The sequence below is a fragment of the Pristiophorus japonicus genome, chromosome 4 (genome assembly GCF_044704955.1).
Source record: "Pristiophorus japonicus isolate sPriJap1 chromosome 4, sPriJap1.hap1, whole genome shotgun sequence".
Lineage (NCBI taxonomy): Eukaryota > Metazoa > Chordata > Chondrichthyes > Pristiophoridae > Pristiophorus > Pristiophorus japonicus.
The window spans coordinates 153,356,082-153,380,212 of NC_091980.1; the positions used below are offsets into that span (position 1 = coordinate 153,356,082).

The 24,131-nt window shown below is 49.8% G+C and overlaps 1 protein-coding gene across 1 annotated transcript in view; it reads right to left on the reverse strand.

Annotated features, from left to right (window-relative positions):
* sptbn5 (spectrin, beta, non-erythrocytic 5) overlaps positions 1-24,131 on the reverse strand; it is a 635,480-nt gene that overhangs the window by 323,262 nt on the left and 288,087 nt on the right. Inside the window, exons 37-38 of the mRNA XM_070878655.1 lie at positions 9,313-9,417; positions 1,604-1,795 (exon numbers count right to left, since the gene is read on the reverse strand). Coding sequence (XP_070734756.1) covers positions 1,604-1,795; positions 9,313-9,417 — 297 coding nt within the window. The remainder of the gene's footprint in view (positions 1-1,603; positions 1,796-9,312; positions 9,418-24,131) is intronic.

Below are 24,131 nucleotides of genomic sequence, written 5' to 3' on the forward strand. Positions count from 1 at the left end.
CTCGATAGAGGCCTTTAAGATTATGAAAGGGTTAGATAGGGCAGACGCTAGAGAAAATGTTTCCACTTGTGGTGGAGTTCAAAACTAGGTGCTGTGAATATAAGATAGGCACTAATAAATCCAATACGGAATTGAGGAGAAACGTCTTTACCCAGACAGTGTGAAAGCAACTACCACCCTGGGAGGACAGATGCACCAACATTAGTGTCCTCGACCAAGCCAACATCCCCAGCATTGAAGCACTGATCACACTTGATCAGCTCCGCTGGGCAGGCCACATTGTTCGCATGCCAGACACGAGATTCCCAAAGTAAGCACTCTACTCGGAACTCCGTTTCAAGGACACCCTCAAAGCCTCCCTGATAAGTGCAACATCCCCACTGACACCTGGGAGCACCTGGCCATAGACTGCCCTAAGTGGAGGAAGTGCATCCGGGAGGGTGGTGAGCACCTCGAGTTTCATCGCTGAGAGCATGCAGAGATCAAGCGCAGGCAGCAGAAAGAGCGTGCGGCAAACCACACTCCCCACCCACCCCTTCCCTCAACGACTATCTGTCCCACCTGTGACAGGGTCTGTGGTTCTCGTATTGGACTGTACAGCCACCCAAGGACTCATTTTAAGAGTGGAAGCAAGTCTTCCTCGATTCCGAGGGACTGCCTTTGATGATGATGGAGTTGTCGAGGCAAATAGCATCGATGCATTTAAGGGAAAGCTAGATAAGTTGGTTGTAAAGTGCTTTGGGACGTCCTGAGGCTGTGAATGACGCTGTATAAATGCAAGTTTATTTGTTGGTATTCGCGAATGGCCTGCTCTGTAAACACTGCCTGACCTGACCAGACAACGGAATCAGAAATACACGACTAGTTTGACTGGAGTTTCGCGTCTGTCCTCTCAGGGTGAAGTTTCTGAAATGTCTCCTCACATTGTTGTGTCTACATAAATTACTGCTGTCAATCGGTGAATTATATAGGGCCCCGATGAGACCACACCTGGAGTATTGTGCACAGTTTCATTCCTAAGGAAGGATATACTTGCCATTGAAGGAGCGCAACAAAGGTTCACCAGACTGATTCCTGGGATGGGGGATTGTGCTATGAGGAGAGACTGAGCAGACTACGCCTATATTCTCTAGAGTTTAGAAGAATGAGAGGTGATCTCATTGAAACATACACAATCCGTACAGGGCTTGACAGGGTAAATGCAGGGAGGATGTTTCCCCATGCTGCGGAGTTTAGAACCAGGGGTCACAGTCCCAGAATAAGGGGTCGGCCATTTAGGACGGAGATGACGAGAAATGTCTTCACTCAGAGGGTGGTGAATCTTTGGAATTCTTTACCCCAGAGGGCTGTGAAGACTCAGTCTTTGAGTATGTTCAAGACAGAGATAGATAGATTTGTGGATATTAAGGAAATCAAGGGATATTGTGACAGTGCAGGAAAGTGGAGTTGAGGTAGAAGATCAGTCATGATCTCATTGAATGGCGGAGCAGGCTCGAGGGGCCGAATGGCTTACTCCTGCTCCTATTTCTTATGTTTATGTTGTTCTGGTGTGAGGCCAGGGCCAGTGTATGGACAGCCACCGCGGTGAGAAGCGGTACTGTACCTCGGTCAGGTCCTGGTTGAAGCGAGCCAGCAGGTGGGCAGTGCTCAGATCTCGCTTGCGGCTCTGTGACAGCTCCTTAATGCGGTTCCTCCTCTCCAGGATGGTGTTGAGCTTCTGCTGGATACGACTGGCATCGTCACGTTTCAAACCCTCTTCCTGCAGCTTGCCTGCCTGTTCCTGCAGTGACGTCACCTGAAACAAAAACCAAACAAGGCTCACTGTCTGGAGCAGCATGTCTCGGGGGCACTCTGGGCCCTCACCACCTTCTTGAGCTGCTGATACAACTGAGAGGCTTGCTAGGTAATTTTAGAGGGTGGCTAAGAATTATAGAGCCATAGAATGAATCACAGAATGGTTACAGCACAGAAGGAGGCCATTTGACCCATCGAGCCCGTGCGGTCTCTCTGCAATAGCACTTCAGTTAGTCCCACTACCCCGCTCTTTCCCCAGAGCCCTGCACATTTTTTTCCTTCATATACTTATCCAATTCCCTTTTGAAAGCCACAATTGAGTTTGCCTCCACCACCCTTTCAGGCAGTGCATTCCAGATCCTAATCACTCGCTATGTAAAAAGTTTTCCCTCATGTCGCCTTCGGTTCTTCTGCCAATCGCCTTAAATCTGTGGCCTCTGGTTCTCGACCCTTCCGCCAATGGGAACAGTTTCTCTCTCTCTCTCTACTCTGTCCAGAGCCCTCATGATTTTGAGCACCTCTATCAAATCTCTGCTCCAAGGAGAACAACACCAGCTTCTCCAGTCCATCCACATAACTCATCCCTGGAATCATTCTTGTAAATCTTTTCTGCACCCTCTCTAAGGCCTTCACATCCTTCCTAAAGTGCGGTGCCCAGAATTGGACACACTACTCCAGTTGAGGTCGGACCAGCGTTTTATACAGGTTTATCATAATTTCCTTGCTTTTGTACTCTATGACTATTTATGAAGCCCAAGATCCCGTATGCTTTTTTAACCGTTTTCCCAACCACCTTCAACGAGTTGTACACATATACCCCCAGGTCTCTCTGTTCATGCACCCCCTTTAGAATTGTACCCTTTAGTTTATATTTCCTCTCCTTGTTCTTCCTACCACAATGCATCACTTTGTACTTTTCTGCATTAAATTTCATCTGCTACATGTCCGCCCTTTCCACCAGCCTGTCTATGTCTTCCTGAAGTCTATCACTATCCGCCTCACTGTTCACTATACTTCCAAGTTTTGTGCCATCGGCAAATTTTGAAATTGTGCACTCTACACCCAAGTCCAAGTCATTGATATATGTCAAGATAAGCAGTGGTCCTAGTACCGACCCTTGGGGAACACCACTGTATACCTTCCTCCAGTCCGAAAAACATCCGTTCTCCACTGCTCTCTGTTTCTTGTCAATGAGCCAATTTTGGATCCATGCTGCCACTGTCCCTTTTATTCCATGGGCTTCAACTTTGCTGCAAGCCTATTATGTGGCACTTTGTCAAACGCATTTTGGAAATCCATGTACACCATGTCAACCGCATTGCCCTCATCAACCCTCTTTGTTACTTCATCAAAAAAACTCAAACACGAAATAAAAACATAAAATGTTGGCAGCATCTGTGGAGAGAAACAGAGTTAACGTTTCGGGTCGATGACCCTTCGTCAGAACTGGAAAAGTTTGAGATGTAACAGGAAATGCCGGGGCCCTGAAAGAGGGAGGGGAAGAAAGAACAAAAGGGAAGGTCTCTGATTGGGTGGAAGGCAGGAGAGATTGGAGAGACAAAAGGGATGATGGGCCAAATTGCGATGGTAATGCCACAAGTTAGGAAACAAAAGATGAGTCTAGATGGGTGTGAGCGGCGGAATCATCACCAGCTACCCTGGAAAATCGAGAGAAATAAAAAGGGGTGGCGGGGGGGTGGGGGGGGCGCGGGGAGTGGTTTGTAAAGAAAAGGGAGGAAAGGGAACAAAAGATGGACAGAGGTTATGGTCTGAAATTGTTGAACTCGATGTTGAGTCCAGAGGCTGTAAAGTGCCTAAACGAAAGATGAGGTGCTGTTCCTCGAGCTTGCATTGAGCTTGATTGGAACAGTGTAGGAGGCTGAGGACAGAGAGGTCAGAGTGGGAGTGGAGCAGAGAATTAAAGTGACAGGCGACCGGAAGCTTGGGGTCACAACTTATGGACTGAACGGAGGTGCTCCGCAAAGCGGTCACCCAATCTGTGTTTGGTCTCCCCAATGTAGAGGAGACCACATCGTGAGTAGCGAATACAGTATACCAAGTACAAGTAAATCGCTGTTTCACTTGGAAGGAGTCTTTGGGGCCCTGGAATCTGTTACATTTCAAACTTTTGTATTAGTTAAACATGATTTGTCTTTAACAAATCTGTGCTGGCTTTCCTTAATTAATCTACATGTCCAAGTGGCTGTTAATTTTAGCCAGATTATTGTTTGTAAAAACTTTCATAATTCTCAACAAAAATACATTCCATTGAGAAACAAAGTCTACACAGGAAAAGTGATCCATCCGTGGCTAACTAAAGTCAATGATAGCATTAGATTGAAAGAAGCTTATAATGTTTCAAAGAATAGTAGTAAGCCTGAGGATTGGGAGAGTTTCAGAAACCAGCAAAGGATGACCAAAAAATTGATCAAAAAAGGAAAAAAAGAGATTATGAGAAAACTAGCAAAAAATATAAAAACAGATTGTAAGAGCTTCTACAAGAATGTAAGAAGAAAGAGAGTAACAAAAGTAAACATTGGTCCCTTAGAGGCTAATTATTATGGGGAATAAGGAAATGGCAGAAACGTTAAACAAATATTTTTTATCTATCTTTACAATAGGAGATGCAAAAAACTTAGCTAAAATGGTGGGGAAGCCAAGGGTCTAAGGAGCGTGAGGAACATAATGTAATTAATATGTGGAGAAAAAGTACTAGAGTAACTAATGTGACTAAAAGCCGACAAATCCCCTGGACCTGAAGGCCTACATTCTAGGGTTCTAAAAGAGGTGGCTGCAGAGATAGTGGATGCATTGGTTTTGATCCTCAAAAATTCCTGAGATACAGGGATGGTCCCAGTGGACTAGAAGGTGCAAATGTAACCCTGCTATTCAAGAAAGGAGGGAGAGAGAAAACAGGGAACTGCAGGCCAGTTAGCCTGACATCAGCCATCAGGAAAATGCTGGAATCCTTTGTTAAGGAAGTGGTATTGGGACACGAAGATAATCATAACATAATTAGGCAGAGTTAACATGGTTTTATGAAGGGAAATTGTGTTTGACAAATGTATTAGAGTTTTTTGAGGATCTAACTAGCAGGGTAGATAAAGGGGAACCAGTGGATGTAGTATATTTGGATTTCCAAAAGGCATTCGATAAGGTGCTACATAAAAGGTTATTACACAAGATAAGGGCTCATTGGGTTGGAGGTAATGTATTAGTATGGATAGAGGATTGGTCAACGATGCTGCAACCTCAGCTATTTACAGTCTATATTAATGACCTAGATGAAGGGACCGAGTGTAATGTATCCAAGTTTGCTGACGATACAAAGCTGGGTGGGCCAGTAAGTGTGAGGAGAACACAAAGCATCTGCAAAGGGATATAGATAGACTGAGTGAGTAGGCAGTAAGGTGGCAGATGGAGTATAATGTGGGGAAATATGAGGTTAGTCACTTTGGGAGGAAGAATAGAAAAAATACTTTTTTTAAATAGTGAGAAAGTTTAAATGTTGGTGTTCAGAGAGATTTGGGTGACCTTGTGATAGCAACACAGAAAGCTAGCATGCAGTTACAGCAAGCAGTAAGGAAGGCAAATGGCATGTTGTCCTTTATTGCAAAGGGGTTGGTGTATAACAATAAGGTTACAATTGTACAGGGCCTTGGTGAGACCATACCTGGAGTACTTTGTACAGTTTTGGTCTCCTTATCGAAGGAAGGATATACTTGTCATAGAGGGAGTTCAACAAAGGTTCACCAGACTGATTCCTGGGATGGGGGATTGTCCTATGAGGTGAAATTGAGCGGACTCGGCCTATATTCTCTCGAGTTTAGAAGAATGAGAGGTGATCTCTTGAAACATACAAGATTCTGAAGGAGATTGACAGGGTAGATGCAGGGAGGTTGTTTCCCTGGGCTGGAGAGTCTCGAATTAGGGGGGCACAGTCTCAGGATAAGCGGTTGGCCATTTAAGACAGAGATGAGGAGGAATTTCTTCACTCAGAGGGTGGTGAATCTTTGGAATTCTCTGCCCCAGAGGGCTGTGGATGTTGAGTCTCTGAATATATTCTTGGTCTAGGGGAATCAATGGAAAGTGGAGATCGGGCGGGAAAGTGGAGTTGAGGTCGATGATCAGCCATGATCTTATTGAATGATGGAGCAGGATCGAGGGGCCGTAGGGCCTATTCCTGCTCCTATTTCTTATGTTCCACACTGCCGAAGTCATAGTGAAAGAGGAGGTAATTGCGATACTGGATGGTTGAAAAATTGATAAGGAGGAAGTACTAGAAAGGCTGACACGCCCCCCCCCCCTCCAATGGTTATGCCCCCCCCACGGTTGCCCCCCCCCCACAGTTACACCCCCTCATGGTTACCCACCCACCCCCCTCGGTAGTATGGAACATAAGAAATAGGAACAGGAGTGGGCCTGTAGATGCTGTGTTTATCCTTACTCCCTTTTGTGAACAAGGGTGCAACATTTGCAATTCTCCAGTCCTCTGGCACCACCCTCGTATCCAAGGAGGTTTGGAAAATTATGGTCAGTACCTCTGCAATTTCCACCTTTACTTCCCTCAGAATCCTAAGGTGCATCCCGTCCAGTCCTGGTGACTCATCTATTTTAAATACAGCCAGCCTTTCTAGAACTTCCACTTTATAAATTTTTATCCCATGCAGTATCGCGACTCCCTCCTCTTTCACTATGACTTCGGCAGCATCCTCTTCCTTGGTGAAGGCAGGTGGAAAGTATTCATTTAGTACCTCAGCCATACCCTCTGCCTCCATGTGTAGCTCTCCAGTATGGACCCTAATCGGCCCCACCCCTCCTCTCACTACCCCTTTATATGCCTATAGAAGACTTTTGGATTCTCTTTTATGTTAGCTACCATTCTATTCTCATACTGTCTCTTTGTCCCTCTTATTTGTTTTTTCACTTCCCCTCTGAACGTTCTATATTCAGCTTTGTTCTGACTTGTATTCTCAACCTGACATCTGTCATGCTAGAGTCAACTATGTTGGTTTGGGACAGGAGCCACATATAGGCCAGACTGGGTAATGACATCAGAGAACCAATTGGGTTTTTATCACAATCAGACAGTTTCATTACTGATACCTCTACCAGCTTTTTATATCCGGATTTTTTAAAACCCAATTCAAATTATCAGACTACACGGTAGGATTTGAACTCACGTTGTCGGGATTATGAGTCCAGTAATATAAACACTAAACACCGTACTTTGCAAGTGATATCATGATGGTGCTGTCACTGATAGCAGGTTATGAATTTCCATTGGGATAAATGGTTACACCATCCCCCCTTACACCCCATCCCAGTTACATCCCCCATGGTTGCCCCCCACCCCACGGTTACACCCCCCCACGGTTACACTCCTCCCACGTTTACAGCCCCCCACGGTTACACTTCCCCCCCCACGTTTACACCCCTCTCATGGTTACACCCCTCCCTTCCAACGGTTACAAACCCCCCCGACCCCCCCCCCCCCCATGGTTACACCCCCATTTGGTTATACCACCCGCCTCCCCCCCCACGGTTACATCCCTCCCCTCCACGGTTACAGTCCTCCCTCCACATGGTTACACCCCTCCCCCCCACGGTTACACCCCTCCCCACCATGGTTACACCCATACCCATACAGTTACACCACGACATTGAACTTTTATACAAACAGTTACACAGATGTACACTTTTGTGAAGTGGCGATTCCTGCTGTATTGACCCTTAAGCATCCCCTTCCCTGGTGCACCCGACCATTGCTGGGTAAAGTCAGTGGCCGCGCTCCAGTACATAACCCATGCTCATTCCTTATGAGAGAGCTGGACAGTGTGCGTCTGTTGGTTCTTCAACCTCAGGGGCATCAGAGCTGAGGCCATTGCTCTCACTGGATTGACATTTTCCAGCAGAGATCACTGGACCAGAACCTGCTCACCGGGCTTATCTTCTCCATCCTAAATTGCAGCACTGAGGCTAAAGATAGTGTCCCTCTCATAGCCCGACCCACCCTGAGAGTTAAACACAGCCCAACCCACCCTGAGAGTTAAACACAGCCCAACTCACCCTGAGAGAGTTAAACCCAACTCGACCCACCCTGAGAGTTAAACCCAGCCCGACCCACCCTGAGAGGGTTAAACACAGCCCGACCCACCCTGAGGGTTAAACACAGCCCGACCCACCCTGAGAGTTAAACCCAGCCCGACCCACCCTGAGAGGGTTAAACACAGCCCGACCCACCCTGAGAGGGTTAAACACAGCCCGACCCACCCTGAGAGATTTAAACACAGCCCGACCCACCCTGAGAGGGTTAAACACAGCCCGACCTACCCTGAGAGAGTTAAACACAGCCCGACCCACCCTGAGAGTTAAACACAGCCCGACCCACCCTGAGAGTTAAACACAGCCCGACCCACCCTGAGAGTTAAACCCAGCCCGACCCACCCTGAGAGTTAAACACAGCCCGACCCACCCTGAGAGTTAAACACAGCCCGACCCACCCTGAGAGTTAAACCCAGCCCGACCCACCCTGAGAGTTAAACACAGCCCGACCCACCCTGAGAGTTAAACACAGCCCGACCCACCCTGAGAGTTAAACACAGCCCGACCCACCCTGAGAATTAAACCCAGCCCGACCCACCCTGAGAGTTAAACACAGCCCGACCCACCCTGAGGGTTAAACCCAGCACAACCCACCCTGAGAGAGTTAAACACAGCCCGACCCACCCTGAGAGAGTTAAACACAGCCCGACCCACCCTGAGGGTTAAACACAGCCCGACCCACCCTGAGAGAGTTAAACACAGCCCGACCCACCCTGAGAGTTAAACACAGCCCGACCCACCCTGAGAGTTAAACACAGCCCGACCCACCCTGAGGGTTAAACCCAGCCCGACCCACCCTGAGAGTTAAACACAGCCCGACCCACCCTGAGAGTTAAACACAGCCCGACCCACCCTGAGAGTTAAACACAGCCCGACCCACCCTGAGGGTTAAACACAGCCCAACCCACCCTGAGAGTTAAACACAGCCCGACCCACCCTGAGGGTTAAACCCAGCCCGACCCACCCTGAGAGTTAAACACAGCCCGACCCACCCTGAGGGTTAAACACAGCCCGACCCACCCTGAGAGTTAAACCCAGCCCGACCACCCTGAGAGCGATAAACACAGCCCGACTCACCCTGAGGGTTAAACACAGCCCGACCCAACCTGAGAGAGATACACACAGCCCGACCCACCCTGAGAGAGATATACACAGCCCGACCCACCCTGAGGGTTAAACACAGGCCCACAAACCCTCAGAGAGTTAAGTTGGCTTTGACCCATTCACAGAGTAGGAAATATCTGGAAATTATAACTCAGAGCAAGTGTTGCAAGTGACGCAAGGCACACTGCTCCATGTGAGAGAATAGTTCTGGTTACATTACCCCACACTTTCTCCAGATCATTGCAGCCTCTTTTCTTTCATGGTTCTATGCAATCTAACCTTGCACGGCCTGGGTAGGGCCTGATTTACCTTCTCCTCCTGAGTCGCCAGCAATTTCTCGAAGGCTTCGTGCCGTTTGATGAGAGAGTCCACGGTGTCCATGGATGTACCCAGCTCACTGGACCTTAGGTATACCTGAAATAAGATCGCAGCCAGTCAGTGCTCGCCACCTCACGGCACATTCAACTACATGTAGTCTCCTATCTGTTCCAGCCGTCCCCGCTCACCATCAGTGTTCACGCTCATACAATCCAAGACAGCGTTCGAGACATTTTATCCCTGCACCTGTCATCCTAACCCACGAGACTCAACTGTGCTGCAAAGCTGCACTGCATTTTCAAAATATTCCACAGCCAACACAGTTTATCCCCAGGGTGCTCACAGACCAGCTGGTTTGGGAAAAAGGAAAGTTAAACATGTCTGAAGATTGGTCTGAGGCAATTTATCAGGCAGCATAGGGGGAGCTTTACGCTGTATCTAACCTGTGCTGTACCTGTCCTGGGAGTGTTTGATGGGACAGTGTAGAGGGAGCTTTACTCTGTATCTAACCCGTGCTGTACCTGCCCTGGGAGTGTTTGATGGGACAGTGTAGAGGGAGCTTTACTCTGTATCTAACCCCATGCTGTACCTGCCCTGGGAGTGTTTGATGGGACAGTGTAGAGGGAGCTTTACTCTGTATCTAACCCGTGCTGTACCTGCCCTGGGAGTGTTTGATGGGACAGTGTAGAGGGAGCTTTACTCTGTATCTAACCTGTACTGTACCTGCCCTGGGAGTGTTTGATGGGACAGTGTAGAGGGAGATTTACTCTGTGTCTAACTCGTGCTGTAGGTGCCCTGGGAGTGTTTGATGGGACAGTGTAGAGGGAGCTTTACTCTGTATCTAACCCGTGCTGTACCTGCCCTGGGAGTGTTTGATGGGACAGTGCAGAGGGAGCTTTACTCTGTATCTAACCCCGTGCTGTACCTGCCCTGGGAGTGTTTGATGGGACAGTGTAGAGGGAGCTTTACTCTGTATCTAACCTGTACTGTACCTGCCCTGGGAGTGTTTGATGGGACAGTGTAGAGGGAGATTTACTCTGTGTCTAACTCGTGCTGTAGGTGCCCTGGGAGTGTTTGATGGGACAGTGTAGAGGGAGCTTTACTCTGTATCTAACCCGTGCTGTACCTGCCCTGGGAGTGTTTGATGGGACAGTGCAGAGGGAGCTTTACTCTGTATTTAACCCATGCTGTAGGTGCCCTGGGAGTGTTTGATGGGACAGTGTAGAGGGAGCTTTACTCTGTATCTAACCCGTGCTGTACCTGCCCTGGGAGTGTTTGATGGGACAGTGCAGAGGGAGCTTTACTCTGTATCTAACCCCGTGCTGTACCTGCCCTGGGAGTGTTTGATGGGACAGTGTAGAGGGAGATTTACTCTGTGTCTAACCCGTGCTGTACCTGCCCTGGGAGTGTTTGATGGGACAGTGTAGAGGGAGCTTTACTCTGTATCTAACCCGTGCTGTACCTGCCCTGGGAGTGTTTGATGGGACAGTGCAGAGGGAGCTTTACTCTGTATCTCACCCCGTGCTGTACCTGCCCTGGGAGTGTTTGATGGGACAGTGTAGAGGGAGCTTTACTCTGTATCTCACCCCGTGCTGTACCTGCCCTGGGAGTGTTTGATGGGACAGTGCAGAGGGAGCTTTACTCTGTATCTAACTCGTGCTGTACCTGCCCTGGGAGTGTTTGATGGGACAGTGCAGAGGGAGCTTTACTCTGTATCTAACTCGTGCTGTACCTGCCCTGGCCGACACTGGGCTCCTGAAATCACCAGCACTGACATCCCTCACCTTCATGAGCATAAAACTCACAAAACAGTTGAAGGAACACAGGAAACAAAAATGTCCATGTTTCCCAGCTGTACCCTGTTTGTCCTGTGGATAATACTCCATGCAGCCATGACTGCCGATGCCCTCAATTACACACAACGTGCCACATGATATGAAGCCTGCTTTAATCGAAGTGCAGGAGGGAATTAATGCTGAAGGATATCTCCTGATAACTGTGGTCTGACCTTTAGAAATAAGCTCATTGATTTCCCGCAGGTGACCTGCAGCACACTGGGAGTGGTGTGGCTGATGTCCTTGTAACCAGTTTGGAGATTGCCGCCCATAGGGTTACTCTCAGCCATCCAGCGGCGATCTTTGTTGCCACAGGTGCACCGCACGGGGAGATGTGCCACTTCCTCCGCATTCCGAGGTTTGGCTTCGGAAAGAGCAGTGAAATTCTGGGCTGGGCTGCTGGTCCTCGGGCCTGTTGGGGGCTCGGCGGCACATTGGGAAAGCTTGTGGCTTGTCTGGACTGGGGTCAGACTGATGGAGACAACGGGGCCACAGCTGTTGGCCAGAGAGGGATTGAAGATACAATTCAGAGTACAACCGGAGGCCTCCGGCTCGGGGCTCCTCTGCAACACCAGCACGATCTGAGAGAAGCGAGGCAGAGGGGCGGCAGAGGGAACCACACCCAGTGCCGGCAGAGGGCCACTCGGTCGGGAGACGCAGGACGTGCTGTGAATTGAGATTCGGTGGCTCGAGGCGCGCGCTGCTGACTGTGGGCTGACAGTCAATGAGGCAACATGATGTCCGGGCAGGTTCCGCACATCGGCCAACGTGACCTGCAGCCTGCTGACCCGTTGTGCTGGCACGGAGGGGGTGGGCTGACCAGCTCCCACGGGCACCCAGGGTGGTTTCGAAGTCTCCGGCTGCGCCCAGCCACGATCGGCTTTTGGAACCATCTTCAGCTCAGGTTGGAACGGCAAAGGCTGCGACGACATGCCAGCCGAGGAGGACGCGTTTGCAGGCCGGATCTGGTGCACCACCACAGTCCTCTCCTTCTTCGAAACAGCGGGTCTACAGGTCTGAGGGAAAGTTGCCCCTGTAAATCCAGGACCCACCCGAGAGCGAAGGTCGGAGCTGGGCCCCGGAGGCATTGATCCCGCAGTCGTGCCCATGCACTGCGATTTCGGACGCATGCTCCGTGCAGGAGGCGTCCCTTCGAACGCGGTTAGGTGGGAAAGCGCAGGAGGGGCCAGCAGCACGGAAGCCAAGGTGATGTCCATCCTTGAGACGCAGCGAGCAGGAGGGGCCGGATCTGCCGCGGGCACCGTGTCCAACATCGAGACCGAGCGGGCGGGTAGCGGTGTCCCCGCAGGTGCTGGCCACAGCTTCTTGCAGACCGTGAAACGCTGGACTCTGTTACCGCAGCCCCGGCTCGACATCTTAACTCCCTCGACGTTGGGGTTTGACCTTTCACCCAGGGAGTCTGCCAGGAACGTCAAAGCACACTAACTAACGCCAAGACTCGGTGGGCGCGGCAGAGAGTCATCCCAGCAGCATCCCGGAGGGTCAGATTCAGCTCATTAACTGCGAATGGTCTGAGCAGCCTGGGTCCGGTGCGGGCCACCGCTAGCAAGTAGACCCAGTGAGTTAGTTACAGAGGATAAGACTCCGGCACTAGCCCGAGAGCATCTGAGCAGCACCTCGAGTTCCGAGAGCCTGCCTGCGTCTGGGCACATGCTGATATCCCTTCAAGAGTCTGCTGGATCAAGCCCCTTCTTCCACAGGCAGATTTTCCTCCTTTAAACATTTGATCGACGGCAAGCTGTGAGCAAATTGGCTCTTCGCTCCAACTTCTAGTCCAGGAGCATGCAAAAAAATCAGGACTGAAAGTTAAGCTTTGCAAGGTCTTCCTGCCAAAATGAAGTCACTTGTGGCAGCGATGTGGTGCAGACACCTTGTGTGTCAATGGCCACACCGGACTGGTGCTGAGCTGCTGGATTAAGGAGTCGTGCCTTTCAAGCTTTTACTTCCTAACCCTCCGTGCACTTTTATATGAAATGCCTCACGTGCTCCATTAAGCGATATTAAATTTGCACTGTTTCTGACCTCCTCCTGCAGCCAACAAACTGTCACCACTCACCCGTGCTCTCTGAATGATGAGCATGCGCAGAAACTGTAGGGGTGGTTGTTCAATTCGCTGCACATTTTTCTCCCTGTTCTTTTTTTGTTGGAGGTAATTCAGACTAAACCCTGGCTGTGCACACCTCGGGGACTTTTTCAAATGCATTCCCATCTTACTCTGGGGCTAACAGCTCAACAAAGATTCTTTTTCACTCCGTTTGAAATCTGCAAGATGACAAAAGCAGCTTTGGGCTGAATGTTCCCGGAGGCAGTCCCTGTTCCCTGCCTTGGGAAGGTACCATCACTGCAGTTTTTCCAGGCCATGCAGCAAGAGGTGTCCCGGGAGGTGTGGGCCAGCACGGAGGTGCAAAGAAGCCTCACCCAGTGCCGCAAGAAATTCAATGACCGATGTCGGGTGGTGAAGGTGATTACAAACTTCCACACCTCCTCCATACCAGCCTCCCAACCTCTGCCTGTACACACTGTGCAAACCAGCACTTCCCCACCTCCTCAATACCAGCCTCCCAACCTCTGCCTGTACACACTGTGCAAACCAGCACTTCCCCACCTCCTCAATACCAGCCTCCCAACCTCTGCCTGTACACACTGTGCAAACCAGCACTTCCCCACCTCCTCAATACCAGCCTCCCAACCTCTGCCTGTACACACTGTGCAAACCAACACTTCCCCACCACCCAACCACCGAGCATCTGCAGATACTCACACCCTCATCTCACGCCTTGCTTACATTCACAGCTATTCAGCCACGGCAGGCATATCATCCACATACATTGCAGGGGCTGGATTTTCCGTTCTGCTGATTTCGGGGCGGTAAAGTCTGCGCCCGGGAACAGTTTGCGCCTCAGTCAGCAAAATTGGTCAGCTGGGCCCTGAGTGTGGGGCGGGGCGCTAAGGGAGGCGTTACACACCTCTCTCAGGGCGCTAGGCCGGATGAGCAAGTGAAAATCCCGAGCTAAACAGCCGGCCTGGGAGCGCCCTGAGAGAGGCCTAGGGAGAAAAAAACCCTCCACCCAAAACATTCCCAATCCATAGCCGACACCGCACAACATAAATTGCAAAAAATAAAATAAAACCAATCACACTTACCCGCGGTGGACATTACTGACCTCACTGCGGCCGGTATAGGTCGGACTGCCCGCTTTCCCAGGCGGTCCCACCAGGGGGCGCTGCGGGGCATACGGGTCGGGCAGGAGTCACAAATCGAGCCGGTGTCACAACCAGGGGCATTGCTCACCAGCTCGCCTCTCCCGGGCGGTAATGCTCCATGTCTCACCGAAACAGGCCCCGAAAACCCTGGCGGTGGGGGAGGCGCTGGAAGCTGGCCGCTCGCCCGGAACAGCTCACCGCCGCCATTGCCGCCCCTCTGGAGAGAAAACAGAGGCGGACAGGACCAGGAATTCCAGCCTCTGGACTCTTACTCACACCAATTCCTTTCTTTTGCAGGCCAAGATGGCACATCATAGACTGGAGCAGCAGTGGACCGGAGGAGGAGAACCTGATCTGTGACCCCTCTCTGACCTTGAGGAGCGAATGCTGGGGCTGTAGGTGGTGGGCGCCGTGCCCGGCGGAGACATCGACCCCGCTGGCGGCAACAAAGGTATCCCCTCTCCTTCTCTCATACCACGTCCCCCCACACCAGAATGCTTTATCACTTTCCAGCTCTTGATACTGTATGCATTCCTTGCTCCATTCCTCTCACCTTAATAGGAACATAAGAAGTAGGAACAGGAGTAGGCTATCAGCCCCTTAAGCCTGCTCCGCTATTCAATAAGATCATGGTTGATCTGATCATGGACTCAGCTCCACTTCCCTGCCCGTTCCCCATAACCCTTTATTCCCTTATCTTTTAAGAAACTGTCTATTTCTGTCTTAAATGTATTCAATGTCCCAGCTTCCATAGCTTTCTGAGGCAGTGAATTCCACAGTTACAACCCTCTGAGAGAAGAAATTTCTCCTCATCTCAGTTTTAAATGGGCGGCCCCTTATTCTAAGGTCATGCTCTCTAGTTCTAGTCTCTCCCATCAGTGGAAACATCCTCTCTGCATCCATCTTGTCAAGCCCCCTCATAATCTTATACGTTTCGATAAGATCATCTCTCGTTCGTCTGAATTCCAATAACTAGAGGCCCAACCTACTCAACCTTTCCTCATAAATCAACCCCCTCATCCCCGGAATCAACCTAGTGAACCTTCTCTGAACTGCCTCCAAAGCAAGTATATCCTTTCGTAAATATGAAAACCAAAACTGCACGCAGTATTCCAGGTGTGGCCTCACCAACACCCTGTATAGCTGTAGCAAGACTTCCCTGCTTTTAGACTCCATCCCCTTTGCAATAAAGGCCAAGATACCATTGGCCTTTCTGATCACTTGCTGTACCTGCATACCATTCTTTTGTGTTTCATGTACAAGTACCCCCAGGTCCCGCTGTACTGCGGCACTTTGCAATCTTTCTCCATTTAAATAATAACTTGCTCTTTGATTTTTTCTGCCAAAGTGCATGACCTCACACTTTCCAACATTATACTTCATCTGCCAAATTTTAGCCCACTCACTTAGTCTGTCTATGTCCTTTTGCAGATTTTTTTGTGTCCTCCTCACACATTGCTTTTCCTCCCATCTTTGTATCATCAGCCAACTTGGTTACGTTACGCTCAGTCCCTTCTTCCAAGTCGTTAATATAGATTGTAAATAGTTGGGGTTCCAGCACTGATTCCTGCGGCACCTCACTAGTTACTGGTTGTCAACCCGAGAATGAACCATTTATCCCAACTCTCTGTTCTCTGTTAGTTAGCCAATCCTCTATCCATGCTAATATATTACCCCCAACCCTGTGACCTTTTATCTTGTGCAGTAACCTTTTATATGGCACCTTGTCAAATGCCTTCTGGCAAATGCACCACATCCACTGGTTCTCTTTTATCCACCCTGTTCGTTACATCCTCAAAGGACTCCAGCAAATTTGTCAAATATAACTTCCCTTCCACGCTGACTTTGCCTTATCCAAATGTCCTGCTGCTGCTTCTTTAATAATGGACTCCAACATTTTCCTAACCACAGATGTTAGGCTAACTGGTCTATAGTTTCCTGCTTTTTGTCTGCCTCCTTTTTTAAATAGGGGCATTACATTTGCAGTTTTCCAAACTGCTGGGACCTCCCCAGAATCCAGGGAATTTTGGTAAATTACAACCAATGCATCCACAATCCCTGCTGCTACTTCTCTTAAGACCCTAGGATGCAAGCCATCCAGTCCAGGGGATTTATTTGCCTTTAGTCCCATTATCTTACTGAGTACCACCTCCTTAGTGATTGTGATTGTGTTGAGTTCCTCCCCTCCTATAGCCCCTTGACTATCCACTGTCGGAATATTGTTATTGTCCTCTACCGTAAAGACTGATACAAAATAATGGGAGTCTTGTGCCATTTATACTTTCAGATAACTAGGCAGAAGCTGTCCATCCTGCACTTGAGCCCCCCCCCCAAAGACATTGTGGAGGGAGAGGAAGAGGAGGAGGTGGAGCCAAGCACTGCATCATTGCTTCTCTCACCAGCAGGCACCAGTTCATGTATTGGCACTACCCATTCTTTAGAGATTAGGCTAGTAGAGCGGTCTGTACTATGTCACACACTGAGGCTAGCAGGCTGCAACAAGGCCAGGGCGAAAGGGAACCTTGAGAGCCAGCTCCCCGGGGGAAGAGTTCACGTGCAAGTTCTGCTATACAGGACTCAGATGAGGACCTTGATGGGAGGCATTCACACAAAGGGTGAGGGCCATCCATTCCGAGAAGATGGGTGCAATGGCGCGGGTGCCCGAGAGCCTCTCCGCTATGGCAAGGAGCGTGGAGGAGTCCGCCTCCAGCATTGCAGAGAGCTCTGCTCACACCATGGAGCTCATCATGGTGGACTCCCAGAGAGACCATGCGGATCCAGACCTCATGAGGCGTGACATGGGCGATGTGGCAACTTCCATTGCAGCACAGGCAGAAGCAACTCAACGTCTCAGTGCTGTAATGCAGACAATGGTTGGTGGCATGGAAGCTCAGACTGCTCTCACGCAGTCTCAGGTTGATGTCACGTGTGCTCTGACAGCTTCCAACATTGCTGCGTCCAACGCAGTCCACCAGGTATCTCACGGTGTCACAGCAGGCCACCAAACAGTGCTCCAACAGATTGGTGGAGATGCTGAGGTGCTGCTCCGGGGAGTGACACTGGGTCAGTGGATCAAGAACCTGCTGTCCTCTCTCAGGATGCCAGCATTCCTGATCCCACCACTGACACTCCGCCATTGCACTTGTTGCTGGCCATCACCCAGCCGGCCCAGACTGCCGCCATCCAGCCTGAGATAGTGTAGCCACCGGCAGACGGTAAGTGAGGGTACGAAGGTACGTGGCCGAATTTCACTTCCGTGGTGGTATCGGGGCGCAGCGCACGGTGATAACGTCATCATTGCTGTGCACAGCCGAGTGGAGCGCTTTCGGCAGGAGCGAGGCACCGCCTCGTGGCGCCTCCACAAAACCCCCGCCCAATTCTGCCGGGGGGGGGGGGGGGGGGGGGTGGTGGTGCTGTTACCGCCGCGCCCAGGCAAAAAATATTTTGCAGCCTGGGCACACAAGACGGAAGTTTCGGCCCGACAATCTTTTAACGTCACTCACAATGCTGCCATTACAAATTAAATACCATCACGACTCCACTGTCAGTTTGGCTTGGCAATGCCCATTCAATCAGAAGGTTGTGGGTTCAACTTCCACCCTGTAGTCTGAACTCATAATCTGTACTGTCAGAGGAGCTGCCCTTCAGATGAAAGGTTTAAGCAAGGCCTCATCACCAATGCTCCCTGTCATCATCATCATAGGTAGTCCCTCGAAAACGAGGAAGACTTGCTTCCACTCTAAAAGTGAGTTCTCAGGTGACTGAACAATCCAATGGGGAACAAAGAAATGGCAGAGCAATTGAACAAATACTTCGGTTCTGTCTTCACGAAGGAAGACACAAATAACCTTCCGGAAGTACTAGGGAACTGAGGGTCTAGAGAGAAGGAGGAACTGAAGGATATCCTTATTAGGCGGGAAATTGTGTTGGGGAAATTAAAAGCCGATAAATCCCCGGGGCCTGATAGTCTGCATCCCAGAGTACTTAAGGAAGTGGCCCTAGAAATAGTGGATGTATTGGTGATCATTTTCCAACAGTCTATCGACTCTGGATCAGTTCCTATGGACTGGAGGGTAGCTAATGTAACACCACTTTTTAAAAAGGGAGGGAGAGAGAAAGCAGGTAATTATAGACCGGTTAGCCTGACATCAGTAGTGGAGAAATTGTTGGAATCAATTATTAAGGATGAAATAGCAGCGCATTTGGAAAGCAGTGACAGGATCGGATCAAGTCAGCATGGATTTATGAAAGGGAAATCATGCTTGACGAATCTTCTGGAATTTTTTGAGGATGTAACTAGTAGAGTGGACAAGGGAAAACCAGTGGATGTGGTGTATTTGGACTTTCAAAAGGCTTTTGACAAGGTCCCACACAAGAGATTAGTGTGCAAAATCAAAGCACATGGTATTGGGGGTAATATACTGACGTGGATAGAGAACTAGTTGGCAGACAGGAAGCAGAGAGTCGGGATAAACGGGTCCTTTTCAGAATGGCAGGCAGTGACTAGTGGAGTGCCGCAGGGCTCAGTGCTGGGAGCCTAGCTCTTTACAATATACATCAATGATTTGGATGAAGGAATTGAGTGTAATATCTCCAAGTTTGCAGATGACACTAAACTGGGTGGCGGTGTGAGCTGTGAGGAGGACGCTAAGAGGCTGCAGGGTGACTTGGACAGGTTAGGTGAGTGGGCAAATGCATGGCAGATGCAGTATAATGTGGATAAATGTGAGGTTATCCACTTTGGGGGCAAAAACGCGAAGACAGAATATTATCTGAATGGCGGCAGATTAGGAAAAGGGGAGGTGCAACGAGACCTGGGTGTCATGGGTCATCAGTCATTGAAAGTTGGCATACAGGTACAGCAGGCGGTGAAAAAGGCAAATGGTATGTTGGCCTTCATAGCTAGGGGATTTGAGTATCGGAGCAGGGTTCAGTTTTGGTCTTCTAATCTGAGGAAGGACGTTTTTGCTATTGAGGGAGTGCAGCGAAGGTTCACCAGACTGATTCCCGGGATGGCAGACTGACACATGAGGAGATGGATCAACTGGGCCTTTATACATTGGAGTTTAGAAGGATTAGAGGGGATCTCATAGAAACATATAAGATTCTGACGGGACTGGACAGGTTAGATGCGGGTAGAATATTCCCGATGTTGGGGAAGTCCAGAACCAGGGGACACAGTCTAAGGATAAGGGGTAGGCTATTTAGGACTGAGATGAGGAGAAACTTCTTCACTCAGAGAGTTGTTATGCTGTGGAATTCCCTGCCGCAGAGAGTTGTTGATGCCAGTTCATTGGATATATTCAAGAGGGAGTTAGATATCGCTCTTGCGGCTAAAGGGATCAAGGGGTATGGAGGGAAAGCAGGAAAAGGGTACTGAGGGAATGATCAGTCATGATCTTATTGAATGGTGGTGCAGGCTCGAAGGGCCGAATGGCCTACTCCTGCACCTATTTTCTATGTTTCTATACAAGAACCACAGTCTCTGTCACAGATGGGACAGTCGTTGAAGGAAGGGGAGGGTGGGACAGGTTTGGCGCACGCTCCTTCCGCTGTCTGCGCTTGATTTCTGCATGCTCTCGGCAACTATACTCGAGGTGCTCAGTGCCCTCCCAGATGCTTTTCCTCCACTTAGGGCTGTCTCTGACCAGGGACTCCCAGGTGTCGGTGGGGATGTTGCACTTTATCAGGGAGGCTTTGAGGGTGTCCTTGAAACGTTTCCTCTGCCCACCTGGGGCTCGTTTGCCGTGCAGGAATTCCGAGTAGCTGGCTTTGCGAGTCTCATGTCAGGCATGCGGACAATGACGCCTGCCCAACGGAGCTGGTCGAGTGTGGTCAGTGCTTCAATGCTGGAGATGTTGGCCTGATCGAGGTCGCTAACGTTGGTGCGTCTGTAATTTTTTATTGGTGCACGGGCCCGTTGACAGACTGTGCGGCCCGTTCAATGTTTTGCGCGTTGTGGAAGAAAGAATCTATGAACACCTGGCTTAATTTAGAGGGAAGGGTTAAATTCTGTTTTTTGCTATGCTTAAAGAAATAATAAGACTAGAAAAATAGCCACGCTTTTTAGCCTTGAAACTTAGAGATGCAATTAGGTGACCATCTGGTATTAAAAGGGAGTCTCCTTTTGCCTTTGCTTATCAGACTGTGAACAGAGAGAAACTATGCAAAGACAGATAGAGTGTGTACCTCCCGAGACGACCTTTGTACTCGCGGGACGAATGAATAAGATTCTTTTTCTATTTCTGTATTCAATTTCTGTATAAAGATAAGTGCAATTTGCTTGTACGACAGAGTTTTGCCTTGGTACGGTCCAAGCAGGCTCTCCGAGATATATCTTGCTTTTTAAAATAAATTCTCTTGAAGTGCACTTCTGAAAGTCTCCGCCTGAGTTAATTTCAGCTGAATATTTCCTCGACACGCGTGCACGGTTATTTACATTGAAAAGCCTGTGAATGCTTTTGACCGCCCTCCATCCCCGCCTCCGTTAAACCTGGAAGTGGGTGGGTTGGGGCAGGCTTCAGATTCACTGTAACTTTAACATCTGACCGGAACCAAAGCCACCCAGTTTTAGGGGTTAAAATTCACCCCGTGTCTGTGACTGCAGGGACAGCACTGCCCTGCACAGAACATCCACAGCCCAAGCACTGAAGTTTGATTTGTGTCTTTAAAGTCAGTGCATTTATGTGGGATTCCTGTTACTCTGTCTGGCCTGAATTGCGAACAGGCAGAGTGTAGGAAGTGGCACTCTCAGTTGTTTAGGGCTGTGGTTCTCAAACCTTTTTGCTTCAAGGACTCCTTTTCAAATTGATTAGTAATCACCGACCTCCCATCTAAACTGTAACACTCAATACTCATATAATACTCATATAATACTCAAAATATGAAAGTACTGATGTCATGTATTCAACCAACATTGTAACCTATGTATAATCTGACCTAAGTTGTACACTGTGAGAATAATGACCACAAGGTGGTGAACTTGTGGGAGACACTCCTAAACTGGACCTTCAGAGATAAAAGGGGAAGCTCCACCCACTTCCATAATTTGAGTGCAAAGGAATAAAGGACAGTTCACAGACTGACCTTCTCTCAAGCATGGGCCTCGTGTGCATTTATACTGTATAGTAAGGATGTATCAATGGTGACGAGAAACTGGGATTGAAACCACGCGAGCATGGCCACTAGCAGAACAGACGAGAGGTACCGTGTTAAGGAATGGTTGGGACAGAGATTCAACATTGTTAAAGCAGCACACAGTTCTCCAGACAGACAAGGGCAATCGAGCATGCGCCAACATGTAGTCAGAGGGGGAGTTCAACAGAGACAATGGCAAGTTGAACGGCGATTCACGCCATTGCAAGGGACAATGCGGCCAGTAATGGGGCCATCAACACCTGTTAATGGCGCATTCAAGGACAGTCACAGGGGCAGTCAGGGACGATCGACTGGCAAGGGACCTTTTGTTTCAAACAGCAGCTCATGTTGGAGGCGTGGAGGCACACACTCAGCCGGAGTTTGCAGAGATGAGCAAAATACCTGCAGAAATTGCAGAAATGGACACTGGGGGAAATCGCTGGAAGCTGAAGTTCAGCGAGTTCATGTGGAGCACGTATACAGTTCATGCACCAGGACGCCACCGATAATGATGAAAGTGCTCCTCAATGGCATCCCAGTATCAATGGAGCTAGACACGGGGGCCAGCCAGTCCCTGATGGGTATCAAACAGTTCGAAAAGTTGTGGGCATCCAAGGCCAGGAGGCCAAAATTATCGGTGATTGATGCACAGCTACGGACATACACAAAGGAGATCATTCCGGTACTAGGCAGCGCCACGGTAGTCGTGACCCACAAAGATTCGGAGAACAGGCTGCCACTCTGGGTTGTCCCGGGGGACGGTCCCGCACTACTGGGGAGGAGTTGGCTTGCTGTCATGAACTGGAAATGGGGCGATGTCAATGCAATTTCCTCTGTGGAGCGAGTATCATGCTCACAGATCCTGGACAAATTTGACTCATTATTTCAACCCGGCATTGGCACTTTCATGGGGGCCAAGGTAGTGATTCATATAAACCTGGACGCCAGGCCAGTACACCACAAGGCCAGAGTGGTGCCGTATGTGATGCGGGAAAAGATAGAATGTGAATTGGACCGCCTGCTGAGGGAAGGCATCATCTCGCCAATCAAATTCAGTGACTGGGCGAGCCCGATTGTGCCGGTGCTCAAAGCGGATGGGTCGGTCAGGATATGTGGTGATTACAAGGCCACCATCAATCGGGTGTCACTCCAAGACCAGTACCCGCTACTGAGAGCGGAGAACCTCTTTGCAACGCTATCCGGTGGCAAACTTTTTTCAAAATTGGACCTGACCTCAGCTTACATGACCCAGGAGCTGGCGAGTGAGTCGAAGAAGCTGACCACCATCACGACACACAAGGGGTTGTTTGAGTACAACAGATGTCCGTTCGGGATTCGCTCGGCCGCCGCGATCTTCCAACGAAATATGGAAAGCCTCCTCAAGTCGATTCCAGGGACGGTGGTTTTTCAGGACGACATCCTCATTACGGGTTACGATACTGAAGAACACCTCCACAACCTGGAGGAGGTGCTACGCAGACTGGACCGGGTAGGGCTGCGACTGAAAAAGGCGAAGTGCGTCTTCCTAGCTCCAGAGATAGAATTCCTGGGGATGAGGGTAGCAGCAGACTGGATCAGCCCTACTGCGTCCAAGACGGAAGCGATCCAGAGAGCACCCAGACCCCGTAACACGACAGAGCTGTGTTCGTTCCTGGGGCTCCTGAACTATTTTGGTAATTTTCAAATTGAGCACGCTGCTAGAGCCGCTACACGTGCTTCTACGCAAAGGTCGCGAATGGGTCTGGGGGGACAGCCAGGAAAGGGCTTTTAATAGAGCACGCAATTTGTTATGTTCCAACAATCTATTAACGCTATATGACCCATGTAAGAAACTTGTGTTAACGTGCAATGCGTCATCCTATGGTGTCGGGTGTGTGTTGCAGCATGTCAATGCCAAGGGTCAGTTACAGCCGGTAGCTTATGCCGCCAGAATTCTGTCCCAGGCAGAAAGGGGCTACGGGATGGTAGAAAAGGTGCTAGCATGTGTATATGCGGTAAAGAAAATGCACCAGTACCTGTTTGGCAGGAAATTTGAGCTGGAGACAGATCACAAACCCCTAACGTCCCTTTTGGCTGACAACAAGGCCATAAATGCAAACGCATCGGCCCGCATACAGAGGTGGGCACTCACGTTAGCCGCCTATGACTACACAATTCGGCACAGACCGGGCACCGAAAACTGCGCCGATGCACTCAGCAGGCTCCCACTAGCCACCACTGAGGGGGCTACCGAGCATGCTGCTGAGATGGTCATGGCTGTTGAAGCTTTCGGAAGCGAAGGCTCACCTGTGACAGCCCGTCAGATTAAAGTCTGGACAAATAGAGACCCGCTATTGTCTCTAGTCAAGAAATGTGTCCTGAATGGGGACTGGGCAGCCACGTACAGGGCATGCCCTGAGGAATTTAAACCATTTCACAGCCGCAGGGATGAACTCTCGATTCAGGCCGATTACCTACTGTGGGGAAACCGCGTAGTCATGCCCCAGATGGGCAGAGAGGTGTTCATCAGAGAACTCCACAATGAGCACCCAGGCATTGTCATGATGAAGGCAATTGCCAGGTCACACGTTTGGTGGCCAGGGATAGACGCAGATCTGGAACTTTGTGTTCGCA